This window comes from Tenrec ecaudatus, chromosome 9, assembly GCF_050624435.1.
Source record: "Tenrec ecaudatus isolate mTenEca1 chromosome 9, mTenEca1.hap1, whole genome shotgun sequence".
Taxonomy (NCBI): domain Eukaryota; kingdom Metazoa; phylum Chordata; class Mammalia; order Afrosoricida; family Tenrecidae; genus Tenrec; species Tenrec ecaudatus.
This window is the reverse complement of record NC_134538.1, coordinates 51,911,254-51,925,379: the sequence shown is the minus strand read 5'-3', so window position 1 is coordinate 51,925,379 and position 14,126 is coordinate 51,911,254. Positions and strand designations below refer to the sequence as shown.

The following is a 14,126-nucleotide window of genomic DNA, read 5'->3' as shown; positions in this document are numbered from 1 at the left end:
ATGCCACCAGTGCTGAGGTCAAGAAATCCTGTTGTCAGCAATGAGGAGTGACATTCAACTTTTAGTGGGAACATTATCCAATGGATGAATAGGAAAGATAAAGGACCGGGGTCAGACACAAATGAGTCGCCTCATTAGTTTGGAGGTCTAAACTATCATGGGGACGAGAGGGAAGATTTCAAAGCTCTTGAAATCAAATCACCCTGTGTTACCGAGATGAAAGGAGTAAGGGAAATTGAGATAAGTTGACATGGGATCAAGAGAATGAATGCCGTTGAGTGCTTGGGTTACCCATTTATTGATTCATTGTCATTCAGCTTTATTAAATCCTAGTATACGTGTGGAGAAGCCCTGGGACCATAGTGGTTGTGTGTTGGCCTGCTAACCACAAGGTCAGCAGTTTGAAACTACCAGTGGCTCCTCAGGAGATGTGGCTTTCTACTCCTGTAAAAGGTTACAGTCTCAGAAACCCATAGGGCAGAACCCTATCCAGTTCTATAGGGTCATTATGATTTGGCATTGACTTGATGGCATTACAGGTGTGGTGGGACACTCACTGGGCTGCTAACCACAAGATCAGTCGTTCAAACACACCATTTCTTTCAAGGAAGGTGAAGAGCCATATTGAGTCATGTTCCAGAGCCCCTGAGTGGTGCAAAGGGTTAATGCTTTTAGCTGCATCTTAGAAGAACTTTCTGGCAAACTCCTCCCCAAACTCAGCCATTATACCCTTATGAAGCACACTTCTATGTTGACACGTGGAGTCACCATGAGTCAGAATCACCTTGATGGCAAATAACTACGCTTTAGGTATCATTTTTAGTGCTAAGGATGAGCTGTGAACAAGACCCTCATGGAGCTTACATTCTCGTGGATAAAACATGATAACGAAGTAAATATGCTATATTTACCTCTTACACTTACATAATTATACATATATATGGTGATTTTTAGAGATAAGCAGCACCCCAAATTATGGATTTGGGGTGCCTTGAAAATTGTGACAACAAACCCAGGAACAAGGGAACAACAAGTGATCTAAAATTACTGAAACCTGAATGAAGGCCAAATATGATAGTGGGACAAGAGCAAAGTAAAAGGAAATAGAGGAAAGAACTAGGAGGCAAATGGCATTTGTAGGTCTAAATACAGGCATGTACATATGTAAATATATATATAATGAAAGGGAAATAGATCGATATACATAAATTTATATGTTAAGTATTAAGGCAGCAGACGGACATTGGGCCTCGACTCAAGTACTCTTTCAATGCAAGAACACTTTGTTCTGATAACCTGGCATTCTGTGATGCTTACCTTCTCTGACACAATCACTGAAGACAAATTGGGTGCATACGCAAATGTGGTGAAGAAAACTGATGGTGCCTGGCTACAAAAGATATAGCATCTGGGGTCTTAAAGGCTTGAAGATAAACAAGCGGCCATCTAGCTGTGAAGCAACAAAGCCCACATGGAAGAAGCACAGCAGCCGACGTGATCATGAGGGGGAGGGCAGAGTGGAGACCCAAAGCCCATCTGTGGACACTTGGATATTCTCTTACAGAAGAGTCACAAGGAAGAGACGAGCCAGTCAGGGTGCAGTATAGCACCGACGAAAGATACAACTTTCCTCTAGTTTTTTTAATGCGTCCCCTCTCCCCCTACTATCATGACCCCAATTATACCTTACAAATCTGGCTAGACCAGAGCATGTACACTGGTACAGATAAGAGCTGCAAACACAGGGAATCCAGGTCATATAAACCTCTCAGGACTAATAATGAGAGTAGTGATACCAAGAGGGAAAGGGGACAGTGGGAGGAGCAAGGGGAAACCATCAGTGATCGACATATAACCCCTTCCCAAGGGGCAGACAACAGAAAGGTGGGTGAAGGGAGACAGGGATCAGTATAAGACACGGCGGGAAAATTATCAAGGGTTCATGAGGGAGGGAAGGAGGGAGGGTGGGGAGGGGGAGGGATATGAGCTGATACCAAGGACTCAAGTAGAAAGAAATGTTTTGAAAATGATGGCAACGTATGTACAAAGGTGCTTGATACGATGGGTGTATGAATCGATTTTGATAAAAGCTGTAAAAGCCCACAACAAAATGATTTTAAAAAATTCAAATGGGTTCAAAATCGTTAATTTGTATTGGCCTATCAAAATAATTGTAATCTTTCTGAATAGCAAGAGTGTTTTAATTACAAATGGCTGGCTCATTATTTGCTTGAGAGAATGACAATTAGTTTGATTTTGTTGCAACTATTAAAGCTACTGGTACTGAAATAAATAAGCAATTCTGAAACCAACCAAAAAAAAAAAAAGAAAATTTTGAGTTGTACATTACAGTTTTGAGATTTACAAGCACACAGAAGATAGCTGAAACAAGTAGAAAAGATTGCACGGGGATAGTGATTCCCTTATGCAGAATCATTTCTATTGCTGTGATTTTCTCAGTGTTGCAGAATCTGTGCAAGCTATATTTTAGGTGATATATCTGCTGTCTTCCTACAATACGCTTGTATGGAAATCTAGCAGATTCTTAAAGGGAAAAAAGTTGTGAAGCAAAACATGGTAAGTTTTGGTAATTTTTTTTTAACAATTTATTGGGGCTCATACAATTCTTATCACAGTTCATACTAATACATACATCAATTGTATAAAGCACATCTGTACAGTCTTTGCCCTAATCATTTTTTTCTCCTTTCTTTTTTTACATTTTATTAGGGACTCATACAACTCTTATCACCATCCATACATATACACACATCAATTGTATAAAGCACATCCATACATTCCCTGCCCCAATCATTCTCAAGGCATTTGCTCTCCACTTAAGCCCCTTACATCAGGTCCTCTTTTTTTTTCCCCCTCCCTCCCCTTTCCCCCCTCCCTCATGTGCCCTTGGTAATTTATACATCGTTATTTTGTCATATCTTGCCCTATCCGGAGTCTCCCTTCCCCCCTTCTCTGCTGTCCCTCTCCCAGGGAAGAGGTCACATGTGGATCCCTGTAATCAGTTCCCCCCTTCCAACCCACTCACCCTCCACTCTCCCAGCATCGTCCCTCACACCCTTGGTCCTGAAGGTATCATCCACCCTGGATTCCCTGTACCTCCAGCCCTCATATGCACCAGTGTACAGCCTCTGTCCTATCCAGCCCCGCAAGGTAGAATTCGGATCATGGTAGTTGGGGGGAGGAAGCATCCAGGATCTGGGGGAAAGCTGTGTTCTTCATCGGTACTACCTCACACCCTAATTAACCCATCTCCTCGCCTAAACCCCTCTATGAGGGGATCTCCATTGGCCGACACTTGGGCCTTGGGTCTCCACTCTGCACTTCTCCCTTCATTTAATATGGTATATATACACATATATACACATACATACACACACTTATATCTTTTTTTTTTTTGCATGATGCCTTATACCTGGTCCCTTGGCACCTCATGATCGCACTGGCCGGTGTGCTTCTTCCATGTGGGCTTTTTTGCTTCTGAGCTAGATGGCCGCTTGTTCACCTTCAAGCCTTTAAGACCCCAGACACTATCTCTTTTGATAGCCGGGCACCATCAGCTTTCTTCACCACATTTGCTTATGCACCCATTTGTCTTCAGCGATCCTATCATGGAGGTGTGCCGTCAATGATATGATTTTTTGTTCTTTGCTGCCTGGTAACTGATCCCTTTGGGACCCCTCGATCACACAGGCTGGTGCGTTCTTCCATGTGGACTTTGTTGCTTCTGAGCTAGATGGCCGCTTGTTTATCTTCAAGCCTTTAAGACCCCAGTCACTATCTCTTTTGATAGCTGGGCACCATCAGCTTTCTTCAAGTTTGGGTAATTTTTTACGAGCAAAAGTTAAGGAAAATAACTAACCATACGGATTTTATTATTACAGGTGACCTAAAAGACAACACTCCACTGTGGCCAGACATTTACAAATTTACAAAGTTCTTCACGAGCCACTCTTGCGTTCTCAGTCAGTGAAAGCAGAGATGCCTTATGAAATGAGCCCAGCAGGTCAGCATTCACCCTGCTTGTCACAAAACCCTGCTGTGCTGACGCCTGCTGTGAGTGGATCCTGTCGAGTGGTCTGTGGAGAGAGGGACTTTGAGATCATTAGAGGTGATCTCTAGGCGAAGCTGAAGGTAGCAGAAGGACAGAGAACTAAACAGAGCCACGGTACCTGAAAATGAATGCCCAGATGCACTGCATGAGAAAACTGGTTCCTCCTCAAAATAATCAGACCAACAGCAAAGCTCGGCCACAGACCATAATTAACTTGATAAAATAACAAAATCTTTCAGGATGTACCATATGCTGGACCCTTAAGTAGATTGAAAGTACCATGGACGGCTAAAAGGACAAACATATGTCTTGGCAGAGGTGCAGCCAGAGTGCTCCATGGAGGCAAAGATGGCAAGACTTCGTCTTACATACTTAGGACATGTTGTCAGGAGAGACCAGTCCCTGGAGATAGGACATCATGCTTGGTAAAGTGGAGGGGCAGGAATAAAGAGGAAGGCCCTGAACGAGATGGACTGACACGGTGGCTGCATCAACAGGCTTGGGAGCGATTGGGAGACTAGCACAGAACTAGGCGATGTCTCATTGTTGTGCACGGGGTCACTGTGGGTAGGGATCAACTAGATGGCACTTAACAGGCTCTAAGTACTGTACTTAACATTAGCTTTAGAAAATAGGTACTATTTTTAGGGCCCCTCCCTCTACCCCCACTTTTTTTCCATTCTGGTAGAAATTGAAGCAGAAAAGAAGAGACTTCCCAGAGGCCACATGAGCAGTACGTGATGAAGACAGAGTTGGGGTTTCCTTTGGCTGGGACTCTGCTTGACGTCCATGTTAACTAGATGTCCATCTTAATTACAACAATCTAAGTCCTTAATTTAGGTATCCTAAACTAAAAGAACATTAGAAAGGAACATGATTTGAATCCCTCAAGAATGCCAAAACTGCTGTTTTGATGCAGTGTAAATCCAAAAGTGCAGAATCCTTTGGGGAAAGGTTAGAGACAAATATACTCCCTTCAGGAATGTTTAGATCTAGCTGGTGAATAGGTCAAGAAACAAGAGCTTCACATTTTAATATTTTTGTTTCATAAAGGTGTCTACGGGTTTGCAGAAATGCTTTCCGGCTTACCCTCTTATGAGGGGGACAACAGACCCGGGTCCAGAAAGTTCTAATTCAGTAGCTGAGAGAACAGATCCTAGGCCCAGCTGGGATCAAAGTGGAACAAGGCAACAGGCCACTTTCCTTCAGAGTTCGAGGATTAGTATAAACAAGGCCTTCGGATCTTGAAGTAGCATTGCACAAGAAAGTTCCAAATCCTCTGACATTTCTATCTCTCAACGGCACTTTTTTGGGGAAGAGGAGGGTTCTTGGGTCTCTGGGAATTGAAGAACAAGGGAACACTTGGTTCCTCTCCTCCAAAAGTGGGTTCTTCCCCATATCAATACAATGTGATTTTTAACTAGTCATTTACAATGTAGTTTTAAGCAGCACATTTTTTAAATCGTTTTATTAGGGGCTCATACAACTCTCATCACAATCTATTCATACATCAATTGTGTAAAGCACATCTGTACATTCATTGCCCTCATCATTTTCAAAACATCTGCTCTCCACTTAAGCCCCTGGCATGAGGTCCTCATTTTTCCCCCTCCCTCCCTGTTCACCCTTCCCTCAACAACCCTAGATAATTTATAAATTATTATTTTGTCATATCTTGCCCTGTCCGATGTCTCCCTTCAGCCTTCACCCACTTTTCTATTGTCCGTCCCCCAGGGAGGTCACACGTAGATTCTTGTAATCGGGTCTCTCTTACCAACTCATCCTCCCTCTATCCTCCCAATATCGCCACTTACACCACTGGTCCTGAAGGGATCATCAGCCCTGGATTCCCTGTGTTTCTGGTTCCTATCTGCACCAGTGTCCATCCTTTTGTCTAGCCAGATCTGCAAGGTAGAATTGGGATCAAGATAGTGGGGGGAGGTGGGGAGGAAGCATTTAGGAGCTAGAGGATAGTTGTATTTTTCATCGTTGAAGCAACGAAGTTTTAAGCTTTAAACAATGTATTAAATATTATAACAGGAGACAATTTATCAATGTCAAAGAGATGATTCTCCTCTTACTCTTTACATGGTGCTTTGTGCTGCATTGTGCTTCTACCCGCTTTTTTTTTTTTTTTTTTCCTGCCCTGGGCCACTTGAATACCTGAAACATCCATCGTGGGTCAACCTGGTCAAACATTTAATTAACTCCCCTCTAATGTGATTGGTGGCTGGAACTGTTTCTCTTGGGTGAGCGATGGGATGCTAGCTGGTATTGATGATTTTGAGGGTCTTATATTGCCCATGGGCTGCATGTTCACGAACCCTAGGTTAGACCTTTGCCTCCTGTACAACAAACGAAAATCTAGTTGGCCTGTGGTTCACTTCATGGCCAACACTCCAAAGTGAATCTGAGTTCCATACAATTTTCAGTGGCTGATCTTTCTGAAATAAATCAAAGTCTTGAGATTGAGAGAGGAAAAATCAATACTAGAAATAAAACATTTAAGATCGAGTTTCTTATAACTCCAAAGTGTAACAGTCTCCTCCCTTACAGTAAAAAGTCCTTCTAAGCTTACCCAGCAGGGATGTTCCAATTTGGGATGAAGACTAACAATGTCAGTAAGATAAGTAGCCACACCCCAATTTGGACAAGCGAGCACACGAAGCTTCAGGGGATGGCGCTCTAATGGCCCCTGGAGAAATGTAGGTGTACATAATTTCCTAATGATCATTGTTGAACCTGTCTCTGGAGGATCAATGGCATCTTGTGACATTGTAAAAATCCGCTAATTCTACTTTAAATCATTGTTTTTAAAAAGCCTTTTATGTACATTAATTTGTAAGTTCAGGTATGAACTCTGAAAGAGTAAACTTAGAATTTCCAGACTCAACCTGGTCGGTTTTTGGATATGGTGGCAGGCTCTCCCGGACCCCTGGCAGTCCGACAACAAAGATGACTCTGAGTGGCCTTGGCTCCCCCATCTTCCCATTGGCAGCTTAGCAAGTTTTCGTTTAAACGAACAGGGGCGAACTGGGTAAACCTGCCTTTTCTTAAAACACTTTCAGACTCATCAAAGCGTCACGCGCCCCAGAACCAGCAAACACACCCCTTTAGCGCCCCCGCCTCCCGTCGCGCGCGTGCGGTAACTCTCGCGAGAGCCCAACGCGAGGAAGCAGCAAGTCTCGCGAGAGGACCGGTGACCACCCCGAGCCCCGGCCGAAGCCGCGAGGCGGCGGGCGTTCGCGTTTGGAACCGGAAGGAGAGGGCATGGCTGCTTCTCGGTTGCCGTGGAGCCGGCCTGACAGACAACAGGAGCGAGATCTGCGCGAGCTGGTCCAGCACGTGACCGGCCTCCGGGACGAGGCGGACCCGAACTTCCAGCTCGCCCTCCAGTTCGCCTGCTCCAACTTCAGGTGTGTTGCGCGGCCGCGGTCCTCGCAGCCTGCGGAGCTGCGGGCGCTGCGGGGCGTCGCCGTCTCTCGTGCTTGGGATGGGAACTGACGGCCCGGAGCTGCGTTTTCCCTGGAGGGCGGCCCGAAGGTTGGGGAGGTAAGGGGGGGGGCGCTGGAATGATCCAGAGGGCCTGCAAATGCCGATATTTGCATTTCATTCTGGATTATGGGCTATAGTACAAAACTTTTTTTTTAGACATTTTATTAGGGACTCATACAAAGTACTAAACTTTTTAAGCAATGGGGGCATTAATCTTTTCCTATATATATGTTACTACACACACAAACATATATGTATATACACACACACACACACACACACATATATATATATATATATATATATATATATATATAGAGAGAGAGAGAGAGAGAGAGAGAGAGAGAGAGAGAGAGCGCTTTTTTCCTCCCCTGAAAAGCGGACAGCAGAGCAGATGAGTTTGGGAACCTGTCCTGGAGGAAGCCCTTGCTGACCTGCTAGTGTTGCTTTTGCGCACAGTGTCTCAGTGCACGCTGTGTCTCGTGCCATGGTGGCGCACACATGCTTAATGAATTTTGAGTTACTGGGTGTCAGCCTCTCCACTTGTAACATTTGCTTTCCAGAGAACAGATCTGCATCTACCCTGTTCTGTGCTGTACCGATTGTACTAGCGTACATGCACATAAAAATAATTTGAATGGAATATCATAGCGCAAAATTATGATCACGTCATATTTATAAGTGTACACGGACAAGAATTATTATCTTTTATTTCCATTTTTCCCCACCAACTTTGAAGCTTCCTCCTATTCTTTACTGATGAGCTCCTCTTGCCTGCACATCATTTCCCTTACCCTGCACCCCTTTCTCCCCCCTGCCCTCTGAGTTCCTATTACAACACATGGAGTAATTTAAACATTGTTGACTGTTTGTACCCTCTACCTTGTATCAAATGTACTACATCCCTTAAGACGCTGTGTTTCCCTGTAATTTGGAGCATTGTATATCTTGCATCTATGTCTGTAATGTCACCCTATTTCAAAATGATTCTATCTGTTCAATAAAATGTTTTCATCTCTAGCAGAGCATTAGTCTAGTGTTTTCACTGATTATCAACCTTAGTGAATATAGAGGAGCCCTGGTAGCCTAGTGGGTTCTGCTTTGGACTACCAACAACAGGGTCAGCAGTTTGAAACCATCTGTGTACTTGGTGAGAAAAATAGCCGTGCTACTGCCATAAATAGTTATAGTCTTGGAAATCCACATGGGTAATTCTACTCTGCCCTGTAGTGTTACTATGAGTAGGACCAGACTCAATGACAATGAATTTTGAGGGATTTGGAATGATCATAGACATAAGTCCAATATTAGCCTATATGCCCGATACTAGTCTGTAAATTCCTCTTCAGACTCACACAGCACATTCAATGACGCTGAGTGCAGAAAGATCACAGGCCAGTGGGTGGAACGTCTTGTGTACCCAGTGGTGGTGGAAGCATCTTAGTGCTGGCGTGGGTCTCCAAGTGGCTCCTCCAGCTCTAAGGCTCTGGCTGCCATCAGCCCATCTCTATGTGACTTGTCAACAGGAGAGACAAGCAGAGAACGTCTGCTCTACCCACAAGGAGGAAGACTGGAATTCCCAGAATCCTCAGGAGCAGGCCATGCCCACACAGAGTCCTCATTGGCTGTGACCTGACTGACAGGCTAGATTCCACCCCTTCGAAAGTTGACAGATTATGTAACTGTCACATTAATGCCATTTTAGAGTTTTGTGAGTCATTAGATATTACCGTCTTTGACAAATTGAACTACTGAATTATAGGCAAATTGGTGGTCTCTCACATTCATTTGCTAGGCTAGAATTTGATGTGTTCTTTAGGTAGTGTGATTTGCTTCTCATTTTAAGTACTTATTGCCTTCAATATGAAACATGGAAAACTAATTTTATGATTTAAAATGAACTATTTTTTGGTTATAGTAAAAATAATTATGATGATGTCCCTGTTTTTAGTTGTCAAGCTGAATCAGATGTATGGTGCCCCTGATCCTAAGGCTGTGATTTTTAGAAGCAGATTGCCCCATTTTTTCCCATGGCATAGATAGTGAGTTTGAACAACCAACCTTCCAATTTGTGGCCAAACACGTGACCACTGTGCCCCCAGGACTCCTTCACATCATGATGTTGAAACACAATCTGAACCTGAGATTCTAAAGATCTAATACAAGTGTTTATGAACTTGAATTAGAAAAAGAAGTTAGAAAGTATCCATTTCTTCAGTTATGACTGCAGACAATAAAAGGTACTAGTCGTGTTAGCCTACATGTCAGTTTGTTGCCAGTATAAATCAGGTTTTTCCCCCACACATAGAGTTGCTGATATATCTAGATATTGTTTATGGTTTTTAAAACTCATCATTACTAAACCTACTGCTAGACCTTGATATTTAATACTGTAATACATCAATAAAGAATCTTGTCTGTTACTGTATCAGAAGCTTTGTTCATAGTTGGGAGGTATATTTTACGATGCTGGTATAGGTCCCTTGATGTCCATGTTAGGTTCTGTGAGCTGTGTGTTTTAGCCATTGTTTGGACTCCAAAAGTTGTTTGGGCTTCAAAAGTTTGTGGGAAAATTCCATGACCTCTTAATCCTTTTTTCCCCACAAACGTTTTGAAGTTCATTCTCATCATTCATATGTTTGTGTATATTCAGTAGATGTATTATCAAATTAATCCCCAGAACCTTGGGGTTTGCAAACTTTCACCTGGACCTAGGTGCTCTAGAAGGTCCCCATCACAGGTGTGAGGCATCTGATCAGAATCGAAGCCCAGCAGAGTAGCACAGCACAGCATCCCCGTGAAGGTTACATCATCATAGAACAGCGGTTACCAACCTGGGGGTTGGTTACTAACCCTTTGGGGGCCGAATGACCCTTTCACAGGGGTCGCCTAAGACCATTGGAAAACACATATTTCCTCTCGAAGGTCTTAGGAACCGAGCCACTGCTCCTCTGTCGTCTCCAGGTGAGTCCGCCCACATGCAGAGACACCCATAGATGAGTACCCATGAAGACTGTTACTCATGCTACACTATGCTTCAAGACAAAATTTCATTTCTTTGTAATTAGAAATAAATATTTCACAAGATATAATTACATACTATTTTGTGATGAATCACTATGCTTTAATCATGTTCAATTTGTAACAATGAAACTACATCCTGCATTTCAGGTATTTACATAACGATTCATAACAGTAGCAAAACGACAGTGATGAAGTAGCAACGAAAATAATTTTCTGGTTGGGGGTCACCACCACCTGAGGAGCTATTGAAGGGTTTCGGGATGGCTAGAGCCCTGGTGGAGTAGTGGGTGATGCGCTCATTGGGCTGCTAACTGCAGGGTCAGCAGTTCGAAACCACTGCTGCTCCATGGGGGAAAGGTGAGGTGTTCTGTGCCTCTAAAGATTTACAGCTTTGGAAACGCACTGGGGCAGTTCTACTCTGTACTTTAAGGTTGCTGTGAATAACAGTTGGTTCGATGGCAGAGAGTTTGTGTGTGTGTGCAATAGCTGGGCAGGGCACCCTGAACTCAGCCATAGGTTGGATGGTCAAAGCTCAGTGCTGGTCATGTCTCCTGGCGCTCTTCCAAGCAAACCCTCCTCCCTTTCCGTGGACTTTATTATAGGCTCAAAGGTTTGGCCCACCATCTCCCCATACCTCTATTGGTTTTCTGTTTTGTTTCACAGATTTAGAGACAGAGTTTGGAGAAGGGGCCCTTAGGTTTCATTTTGGCATAGAAATAATTAGGGACATGGTGTAGACTGTGCTCTGCTGGAGGCAGACACAGGACATGATGAAAAGACAGCACCAAAAAAACAGGCTTCGAAAGACTCCGGATGCATGTGTCCTGAGGAAGAGATGCTGGAGTACTTCCTGAGACACACTGGTGGTTTGCCGGGCTGATGGCTGAGCTAGTGGTAGGAGAGCAGTGTACTTAGGATGTGTGCAGGGCGGACTACCCAATAAGCAAGGGAAGTGTGGGCTTACTCGTGCTTACTAATGTATAGTGAGCAATTTGAAAAATGTGAAAAACTTGACACTGTTCACTACAGATTAGTAAGTAAGTATAAGCACAAGTAAGCCCTGTTTACCTTACTTACCGGGTCTTTTTTTCCATACTGGGGATTATAAATGTGAAAAGAGAGCTTGAATCGATCTATATGAAAGTGCTAGGGCATGGGGGGGTGGGGAGAGAAATACCAGCCATACTGAGAAGCAGACGTTCTGATGTGTTAAAGAAAGTTAAATTCCCAACAAAGTTATAATAAAGTTTAAAACAAAAGAAAAAATGTGAAATTGTGCATGATAGATTATTAAGTAAGCACAAGTATGCCTCTGCTTACTTTGCTTATTGAGTAATCATTTTGACACTGCATGTGCAGGTAAACAGGGCTATGATAATCTACTTGGTTACACATGACAAAATTGACATAAGAATTGTGTTTTTTTCCTTACTAGATTTCATCGTTTCTTGGATGTCAACAGCCACAAGGTAGAAAAGACAATAGAAGGGTAAGCCATGTTTATGTGTACATGTACCCACATTTTCAGAAATAAATGTATTTTCATTGCAGGGTGTATTTGTTTTTCCTTTAAAGGTCATTTTATTAGGGGCTATTACAGCTCTTATAACAACCCATGCATCAGTTGTATCAAGCATATTTGTACAGATGTTCCCATCATTATTTAAAAAAATTTACTTTTTATTTGAACCCTTGTAATCAGCTCCTCTTTTTTGTCTCCCTCTCCCATCCCATCTTCATGAACCCTTGACAAATTAAAAATTATTATTATTTTCATATTTTAACATTCATTTCCCTGGCATGTGTGTGTATGTGGTTATGTGTCGTTCATTGCGATTGGCTCCCCCTTCCTCTGGCAGGGTGTTTTTATTTTGTTGTGCTAATATGGCCTTCTAGCTATCAGTTGCTATTTTATATTTTAGAATTTATGAAAAATTTATCATTCATTCGGATCTCAGTAAAGCTGCTAGTTGGAAGAGATTAACAGAGGAATTTCTAAATGCGACACTTCCAAGTATAAAAGAAAAAAAGGTATGTGTTTTATTCTGAAATATCTTTTCTATATTTCTGTGTTTCTGCTCTCATTATCTTCAGCTTGCTTTTGTTAACATTTAAGCATTCATTCTATTTTGATATTGCAGGATTTCCTTGAAATTGCTTTAAATTTTTCATCATACCAGTATGAATCTTGTCTGATGAATAACAAGCTTGTTCTTATTTAAGCATCTTTTTAGCACAACCTACTTTGAAACTAGAGATGAGCACATGGTACAAATAATAGGGCCAGAATACCTTAAAAATGTTCAATTTCTGGGGCCAGCCCCAAACACAAATATGTGGACCCTCCCCACCACCCAGGAAGAATGCACTTCAGAGGACACACTGAAGCTACAGCTTGGGGAGAGAGGCACATCTGATTAGAGCACACGGGAGAAGAGAAGAGGGATGGAGAGAGAGGGGAACACATCCTAACCCACCAAGCCCTGAGGACGATATTCTTGCTCAGAGCAGACAATGCACAGAGAGGACCAACATGGGAGAAGGGGAAGTGGGAGAAAGCAAGTTGTGTGTGTGGGGGGACAACCAACCCAAGGACAAGGGAACAACAAGTGAACTAAAATCATTGGAGAGAAGGGCGTAGGATGCCTAGTGGGGCTTAATCAAAGACAATGTAACAGCAAGGAATTACTAAACCTGAATGCAGACTGAACATGATGGTGGGACAAGAGGAAAGTAAAAGGAAATAGAGGAAAGAATCAGGAGGCAAAGGACATTTATACAGGTCTAAATACAGATATGTACATATGTAAATACCTTTACATATAACGAGAGGGAAATAGATCTATGTACTTTTATCTATATGTTAAGAATCAAGGTAGCAGATGGACAAGTACTCTACTCAAGTACTCCCTCAACACAAGAACAGTTTGTTCTAATAATCCGGCATTCTGCGATGCTTGCTTTCCTGACATGATTGCTGAAGGCAAATGTGGTGAAGAAAGCTGATGGTGCCCTGCTATCAAAATATACTTAAAGGCTTGAAGATAAACAGTGGCCATCTAGCTGAGAAGCAACAAAGCCCACATGGAAGAAGCACACCAGCCTGTGTGATCATGAGGTCTCAATGGGATGAGGTATTAGGCATCTAAGACCCAGAACAAAATCATACCAATGTGAGTGGGGGTAGGGGAAGAGAATGAGGAGTGGAGACCCAAAGGCCATCTGTAGACAATTGGACATCCCCTCAGAAGAGTCACAAGGAAGAAACGAGCCAGTCGGTGCAATATGGCAACAATGAAACACACAACTTTCCTCTAGTTCTTTAATGTTTCCTCCCCACCACTATCATGACCTCAAGTGTACCTTACAAATCAGAGTAGACCAGAACATGCACACTGCTACAGATAAGAACCTGCAACACAGGGAATCCAGGATAGATAAACCCTTCAGGGCCAACAATGAGAGTAGAGATACCAGGAGGATAAGGGGAAGGTGGGGGGAGAAAGGGGGAATTGATAACAAGGTTTGATATATA

At 43.0% G+C, this 14,126-nt stretch overlaps 1 protein-coding gene across 1 annotated transcript in view; it reads left to right on the top strand.

Moving 5' to 3' along the window:
• The first annotated feature begins 7,267 nt into the window (after positions 1 to 7,267).
• Positions 7,268 to 14,126, top strand: part of TUBGCP5 (tubulin gamma complex component 5) — a 59,491-nt gene continuing 52,632 nt past the window's right edge. The window contains exons 1-3 of the mRNA XM_075558078.1: positions 7,268 to 7,488; positions 12,027 to 12,080; positions 12,514 to 12,622. Of these exons, the coding sequence (XP_075414193.1) occupies positions 7,343 to 7,488; positions 12,027 to 12,080; positions 12,514 to 12,622 (309 nt within the window). The 5' untranslated portion in view covers positions 7,268 to 7,342. The remainder of the gene's footprint in view (positions 7,489 to 12,026; positions 12,081 to 12,513; positions 12,623 to 14,126) is intronic.